General features: G+C 38.0%; 2 protein-coding genes across 2 annotated transcripts in view; one reads left to right on the top strand and one right to left on the bottom strand.

The window, feature by feature from the left end:
- LOC133635751 (uncharacterized) overlaps positions 1-8,764 on the top strand; it is a 283,249-nt gene that overhangs the window by 7,043 nt on the left and 267,442 nt on the right. The window lies entirely within an intron of this gene.
- LOC133635756 (oocyte zinc finger protein XlCOF6-like) overlaps positions 1-8,764 on the bottom strand; it is a 30,091-nt gene that overhangs the window by 17,001 nt on the left and 4,326 nt on the right. The window contains exon 2 of the mRNA XM_062029023.1: positions 7,649-7,891. Coding sequence (XP_061885007.1) covers positions 7,649-7,891 — 243 coding nt within the window. The remainder of the gene's footprint in view (positions 1-7,648; positions 7,892-8,764) is intronic.

Genomic DNA, 8,764 nt, shown 5'->3' with positions numbered 1-8,764 from the left:
TTTGTTTTACCTCTAGAATAGTTCACTGATTGCATTTGTATATGAACAAAAATGAAGTCATAGCAAGACTCTGGATAGCATGGTGGTTAAGACTGCTACCTCTCAGTCAGTTGTATGAGGTTCAAATCCATGACTAGGAAAATGTATGTTTTTGTTTCACCTCTATCATAGTCCACTGATTGCATTTGTATATGAGCGAAAATCAGAATATGATGGGACCCAGAATAGCTCAATGGTCAACACTGTGGGCTCCCAATACAGGGGTACTTGGTTCAAACCCCAGACAAGTAATCATTAATTTGGCTGAATGTCGTCAAAACGACATAAATCGAGTAATGTTATGTGCTCATTGCTTGAATAACAGAGTTAAAAAATTAAGTCAATGCTAAAGATAATAATAATTGTCAAATAGTCAATGAATACACCTCAGGGGTTACCTGTGTGTGTGTGTGAGAGAGAGTGTGTGTGTGTGTGAGTGTGTGAGTGTGAGTGTGTGAGTGTAATTCCTGAGGTGGGGGGGGGAATAGGGGTACAACTTAATAATAGAGAGCGTTGACCAATGAGCTCTCCTGGGTACGATTAAAAAAAAAAAAAGTTAATTGGAACAGTAAAAAAAAATAATTAAATTAATTAAATATTATGTTTTCATTACATGTGGAGGTGAAATATATCATCTGACACCTCCAATCAAAGCTTCAGAAGTTGCAAGTCAATTTACTGGATTTGAACCCAGCACCCTTTATTCCAAGTCAACAGTCTTACCCACTGTGCTATCCTGGGTGTTGAGAAGTCTTGTATCCGGCTTGTATACAAAGCTAATCAGAGACTTGTTGCTGGGTAAACTACACTATAAACCAGTGGAATAAAATACCGTCAACCCGACTGGTATTGAACCCAGGACTGTTTAATCCTAATCAAGAGTCTTAACCATTGGGCCATCCTGGCACTGGTAACCCATTCTTTCCGGCTTATATAAAAAGCTAATCAGAGACTTAAGGTGGAAAAAAATGCTACCAACTCACCTGGGATTGAACCCAGCACCCTTCATTCCAAGGCAACAGTCTTACCCACTGTGCTATCCTGGGTCGTGTGAAACCCTGTGTCAGGCTTGTATAGTAGGCTAATCAGGGACTCTTAGCTGGGTAAAATACACAAGAAGTGGACCAAAATTCTATTAACCCGACTGGTATCAAACTCAGGACTGTTTATTGCATGGCAAGAATCTTAACCACTGGGCCATCCTGGGTCTTGTGAAGGTGGTTTTCTGGCTCATATAGAAAGGTAATCAGGGACTCGTTGCTGGGTAAACTACACTGTAAAATAGTGGAATAAAATGCTGTCAAACCGTCTGGTATTGAACCGAGGACTGTTTAATCCTAATCAAGAGTTTTAACCAATGGGCCATCCTTGCACTGATAAATCGTTCTTTCCGGCTCATATAAAAAGCTAATCGGAGACTTAAGATGGAACAAAATGCTACCAACCTACCTGGGATTGAACCCAGCACACTTCATTCCAAGTCAACAGTCTTACCCACTGTGCTATGCTGGGTCTTGCTAAAATCTTGTATCCGGCTTGTATAGAAAGCTAATCAGGGTCTCTTTGCTTGGTAAAATACACAATCGTTTGACAGCCCTAATATATGTATATATTAGGGGTGTGGGAAAAAATCGATTTGAATTTGAATCGCGATTCTCACGTTGTGCGATTCAGAATCGATTCTCATTTTTTTTAAAACGATTTTTTTAAATGTATTTATTTTGTATTTTTTATTTTAATTAATCAATCCAACAAATTAATACACAGCAATACCATAACAATGCAATCCAATTCCAAAACTAAACCCGACCCAGCAACACTCAGAACTGCAATAAACAGAGCAATTGAGAGGAGACACAAACACGACACAGAACAAACCAAAAGTAGTGAAACAAAAATGAATATTATCAACAACAATATCAATATTAGTTACAATTTCAACATAGCAGTGATTAAAAATCCCTCATTGACATTATCATTAGACATTTATAAAAATTAAAAAAATGAACAATAGTGTCACAGTGGCTTACACTTGCATTGCATCTCATAAGCTTGACAACACACTGTGTCCAATATTTTCACAAAGATAAAATAAGTCATATTTTTGCTTCATTTAATAGTTAAAACAAATGTACATTATTGCAATCAGTTGATAAAACATTGTCCTTTACAAATATAAAAGCTTTTTACAAAAATCTACTACTCTGCTTGCATGTCATTAGACTGGGGTAGATCCTGCTGAAATCCTATGTATTGAATGAATAGAGAATCGTTTTGAATCGGGAAAATATCGTTTTTGAATCGAGAATCGCGTTGAATCGAAAAAAAATAAAATCGATTTTGAATCGAATCGTGACCCCAAGAATCGATATTGAATCGAATCGTGGGACACCCAAAGATTCGCAGCCCTATAAGTTACCCATGCTTTGGCTTTTGAACATTGCGCCTATAACAATCCGGATGGTTCTCTTCTTCTTCCTCGACGTCCACAGTTTCCAAAAACAATTTGAAATGTGGACTCGTCAAACCACAGAACACTTTTACTTTTTGCATCAGTCCATCTTAGATGAGCTCGGGCCCAGCGAAGCTGGCGGCGTTTCTGGGTGTTGTTGATAAATGGCTTTTGCTTTGCATAGTAGAGTTTTAACTTACACTTACAGATGTAGCGACCAACTGTAGTTACTGACAGTGGTTTTCTGAAGGGTTCCTGAGCCCATGTGGTGATATCCTTTACACACTAATGTTGCTTTTTGATGCAGTACCGCCTGAGGGATCCAAGGTCCGTAATATCATCGCTTACTTGCAGTGATTTCTCCAGATTCTCTGAACCTTTTGATGATATTACGGAGCGTTGATGGTGAAATCCCTAAATTCCTTGCAATAGCTGGTTGAGAAATGTTATTCTTAAACTGTTTTACAATTTGCTTACGCATTTGTTCACAAAGTGAGGACCCTCTCCCCATCCTTGTTTGTGAATGACATAGCATTTCATGGAAGCTGCTTTTATACCCAATCATGGCACCCACCTGTTCCCAATTAGCCTGTTCCCCTGTGGGATGTTCAAAATAAGCGTTTGATGAGCATTGCTCAACTTTCTCAGTCTTTTTTGCCACTTGTGCCAGCTTTTTTTAAACATGTTGCAGGCATCAAATTCCAAATTAGCTAATATTTGCAAAAAATAACAACGTTTTCCAGTTTGAATGTTACATATCTTGTTTTTGCAGTCTATTCAATTGAATATAGGTTTGCAAATCATTGTATTCTGTTTTTATTTACGATTTACACAACGTGCTAACTTCACTGGTTTTGGGTTTTGTAGTTACTGGGGCAGTATTGGTCATACCAATGCTGATATTGATCTTTTCTATTGCCAATCACAATTAGCTTGTGCTTAGCTGAGAATAAGATTATATAGACTTATGTCATTTATTTATGAATAAAAACGAACTGTTTCAGGCACATCAAATAATAATGGTATTATTATTCAATTAACTGAATATGGGAATATAAACGGCATCAGGTGCTGTAACTGACGTCAGACGCCCACTGGACCACCTGTTAGCCAGATCGTTTTGCAGCAGAGCCACTATGTGGATTATTTTCCTTATTTTTAAGTTTTTAGTGGATTTACCATTTGCCTGTGGAGAACTGGGACAAAAACAGACAAATACCAGGAGGACTTGTGTTGGATGTGCGGTATGTTAAATAAGTAAACTTTTGCATTGCATTGTGTTACATTATTGCTTTGTAAGTCATACAATATTATCACATTAAAACTAGGGTTGAGTATCGAGTATCGAGTATCGAGTATCGATTGGAACTGGGACTAACTGTCCGATTCTCCCGGAATCGTTCAAAAGTTTAAATTTCGATTCCTAGTTTCGATACCCAGTCCGCCGACCGGAAAAAAATATGTCCGCCGACCGGAAGAAGAAGCCGCTGAACACCAACGAAGAAGCGCCCACCCCCGGAAGTGTTAGCATAGCCGAGCGAGTCAGTCAAGATCAAGCATGGATAGCGGGCGTCGGCGGTCGAAAGTGTGGCTTTACTTTACAAAAAAAAATTAAATAACCGCGAAATAACAGAGCTCCATGTCCATCAAGAAACGAGTGGAGAGAGAGCTGCAGATGTACCAGGACGTTCCACCGATACTTTGACGACCCTGCTGCATGGTGGTGGAACCAACAAAAGACTTATCCTTTGCTGTCAGATCTCGCTTTCTCCTATTTATGCGTTCAAGCTTCTTCCACACCCAGCGAACGTGTATTTTCCACAGCAGGAGACACTATCTGTCCAGAACGCTCACGCATCCTGCCTGAGAAGGCGGATATGGTCATTTTCCTAAACAAGAACTGTCTCTGATTTTATACTGTACCTGCTGCTAATCTGGACTGGGTTTTGCAAGTTGTTTCTTATTGTTTATTTGCTTTTCTGCACCAGGTAAGCCCATCGGTGGGAGCACGGTAACATTTTTAAGTACCTGCAGCATCATACACTTGTGTGTGTAAATGTGTTTTCATGAGGTTTCCTGCAGCATCATACACTTATGTGTAAATGTATTTTCATGAGGTTTTCAAAAATAAAGCTCTCTTGAGGAAAGTGTACCCCTGGGAAAATGTATTCATAATTTATAATATTTATATTCAAGTTCATAGATTTGATATTTATATTCTAGTTGAAAACAGCCCTGTGAGGAATTTATAGTAAAGTTCATAAAAAGTTAATAGAATTAAAATTGAAGGAGAATGTCAGACTATTTCATTCAGAAAGACTGTAGGTTAGCTAGCTCATTTAAAATAGCCTAACCTTTTTTTTGACCCTGCCTCTTAAAAAATCGGAATCGAGAATCGTCAGGAATCGGAATCGAAACAAAGGATCGGAATCGGAATCGTTCAAATTCAAACGATACCCAACCCTAATTAAAACAAACAATAACAAAGCAGTGCTAAAACAGGAAATATAGAATGATAAATGGCAACAGGGACATACGGTTCAATATAAAGTGCCAGAAAAGTTTGTGTTCATTGCTCTATTGCACAATTTTTTACATTGTTCAACAGCTTGATACAAGCTACAACATATGACAATTTGAGATGGTTTCTTTTGCACTTTGGTATACGGTTTCTTCTTCCTGCACTCAAAATGAGTCAATCGATCTTGAAATATAAAACACTGCTAAAACATTTTTTTTAATATGAATTCAGTTGTTCCTGTTGATATGGAGAATTGTATAATATTTTAAGTGAATTTTTCTTTGTAAAATCCAGCATCTTTATATATTTCATCTATAATTGGACAATTTGGTTTGTCTTGGAAGACGTTTCGCGGCTCATCCTCAGAACTAGATCTGACTAATCCAGGTCTATGAGCACGAACTGATGAAGCCTCCTCGGATGAGCGGCGAAACGTCTTCCAAGACAAACCAAGCAGTCCAGTTGCAAACGATTGACCGCCCTGAGATGACAACGACCTGGATAAATGAGAACATTTATAGGTATAATTGGGACAATATATTCATTTTTAGACTATAGCTGAAAATTAGCTTCCACAACTCAAAATACCAGCAGCCAACGCTGGTATACAGCCTGTGTTACGTTGTACAATAATAATTTGAAAGAAAGAGCAAATCGATATAAGCAAAAATATGTTAGTGCTCATTACTAATAACACATTTGTTTTTATATTTACAGTATGTATCGTATTTTTCGGACTATAAGGTGCACTTAAAATCCTTTCATTTTCTCAAAAATCGACAGTCTGCCTAATGTACGGAATAATTCTGGTTGTGCTTACTGACCTCGAAGCAATTTTATTTGGTACGTGTTGTAATGATAAGTGTGACCAGTAGATGGTAGTCACACATAAGAGATACGTACAGACTGCAATATGACGCCAGTAAACAACACCAAAACTTTAAATGTTCCATTGAAAATAAAGAACTTTACAGACGGCACTCAAAAATCTGTCGAAATGTTTTAGTATGACTTTGAAGCCGCACCGCTTGATGGATTGTCGGCCCATTACGGCTACCGTAGTCAGAAATACAAGTATTACTATGGTGTGTGTATAAGGACCGCAAAATGGCAACCATTAGCAGACACATCTGGTGTTTTGTTTCACAATATTATGAAAAAACAACTTTTCTTACATTCTGGTACCTGCTGATGTGTATTTCAATCAATGTATTTGAGATCTGCATAAGTCCTGACAATTTGCGCACGTCCGCCACTGTAGTCCGTAACGATGCCGTAGTCGATAAGCTTCTTCTTTTTCACTATCTTCTCGTTATGGGACATTCACCCTCTGCTCTTGCCATTTCTTTTTAATATAAAGTAGCGTGAAGTTCTAACTTATATCTCGCTATGGAAGCGCTAAAAACTACCTGTATAGTGGGTTTACATAATTCACCCATTGAACTTTAGTTATTAGAGAGTTACGGTCGGACGTTTTTTCACGGTACACATTTGTTGCACTAGTGAGCCACGGATGAGAAGATGCTGCTCCGTTGTTGATTTAAGTTAAGTCTGAATGTCATTAAAACAGTTAGCTCCATCTTTTGACACTTCTTCAACTCCCGTCCTTGCACGCCACACCGTTACAACAAAGATGAGGGGGAGAAGATGCTGTCAAAGGTGAGCCATGTAAATAAGACCGCCCACAAAACGGCGGATCCTGAATCGACTGTCAGAAAGCGATGTAAGGATGGTCTGTAAAACATAATCGATGCAACATTTTGACCAAAGAACCACCATTACATGTTATGTAGACCACAAGGAAGTGTTTTCAATTTAGAAAAAAATTATAATAATGTGACCCCTTTAATGCGCTCTATAATCCGGTGCCCATTTTGTATGAAAAAAAACCTGACTAGACCCGCTCATCGGCAGTGCGCCTTACAATCCAGTGCGCCCTATGGTCCGGTAAATACGGTACATTTTTTTAGCCTTTTTTAAAGAAAATATATACATCTTCGACTGTTAAGCAAATTGTATGGTAGCGTCATATTGACCACGCCTCCACCGCCACAAGTGTATTGGTAAGCTGGGGAAACCCTGATCTCATTAAGGTTGCACGATTCATACACGATACAAATGATATAAATTAGTTATTAATTAGTTGTTAATTAATTAACTTGTGATATCGTAATAATGCATGTTGATGACACAATGTAGCTGTTTCCGCAAATTTAGGGACAAGCTAACAAATCTTACACATCTTACACAAATAACTACTTTGCTGTGGGCTTTCTAAGAATACCTGCAAGCTAAACTCTGCTGTAACATACACAGCACATCACACTCGTCCTGCTCCAGAAATTCTGACCGGGCTATAAAGATAATTAGTTGATGTATTTATTTTAAATAAAAATATTGTTATTACAATTTTTGGGAGATTTCAAGGACGTACTTAAGATTTTTTACAAGATTGTGATAGAACTTAAGACATTCCAAGGTCTTAAATTGAAATGATTAGATTTAAGACTTTAATTCTGTGTGAACGAAGTGATAAAGCCTACTTGGATGAGAGGCCAAATGTCTTCTAAGACAAAGTCCAATTGTGATGGATTGAATGCCCTGAGAATAAACTGATATGTGGATGTTGTTCTTACTTGGACTGTGATGAAGCTGTGAGGACTCAGGTGGTTTGTCTTCATGGTCTTCAGTCTTCACAGAGACAATAGTCAGTGGGAACTTGGTGAGATCAGCCTCCTCCTGCCCAAGGAGACACTCTTCCTCCTGAGTGATCCACACTTCCTTCTCTTCCTCTTTAATGTGGGATGGCTCTGCATCCTCCTCTTTTAACAAAAGGGGATGTAGATCTTCCTCTTTAACGTGGGGGGGCTGCTGGATGTCTGTTGGGTAAATAAGATTATTAGAGAATATAAAAAGTTTTTGATTGACACTGTTAACTAGGGGTGTAACGGTACACAAACATTTCGGTTCGGTACGTACCTCGGTTTAGAGGTCACGGTTCGGTTCATTTTCGGTACAGTAAGAAAACAACAAAATATAAATTTTTTGGTTATTTATTTAACAAATTTGTAAACAATGGCTTTATCCTTTTAACATTGGGAACACTATAATAATTCTGCCCATGTTAATCAACATTAAACTGCCTCAAGTTGTTGCTCAGATTAAATAAAATGACAAAACTTTTCTTCTACATATAAAAAGTGCAACATTAAACAGTTTCAAGTCAACTCATCATATGTAATTTATTACAGCATTTGGGAAGCCTGTAGTTGATTTATTATTTAAATGTTATATTTTTATCAACATGTGATAGCAGGGACCCTGCCATTCAAAACTAGGCTGCTGCATTACTAATGATTAATGTAACTATAGCTGAAAAAATGGTACAATAGCAATAGGAGAGACTATTCATCCCTGAACACCATGGAGTTCATGCAGGCTTTATGATGCAGTTACATTATTATACCAACTATCAAAGACAGAAACTATTCATTTAACACAATGTCCTTTTTTGCTGCTTCAACACAGCTCAATCAACACATAAAAAGGTAAAGTGAAATAACAGACAGACAGGGCTTTGCTGTCCGTAACACACACAAACACACACACACCGCAAAATGAGCTAACGTTACGCTAAAAGCGAATTAGCCTTCACCTCAAGCCAGGACTGCCATTTATATTTCTAGAAGGTCAACGGGCTCATAGTGATGTTACTAGTAGTTGACTGGCAGGTGTTAATTATAATTTGGGGG

Source organism: Entelurus aequoreus, linkage group LG20 (genome assembly GCF_033978785.1).
Source record: "Entelurus aequoreus isolate RoL-2023_Sb linkage group LG20, RoL_Eaeq_v1.1, whole genome shotgun sequence".
In the NCBI taxonomy this organism is placed as follows: Eukaryota; Metazoa; Chordata; class Actinopteri; order Syngnathiformes; family Syngnathidae; genus Entelurus; species Entelurus aequoreus.
Note: the sequence above shows the minus strand (reverse complement) of the source record. Positions and strands in the feature narration are given on the sequence as shown.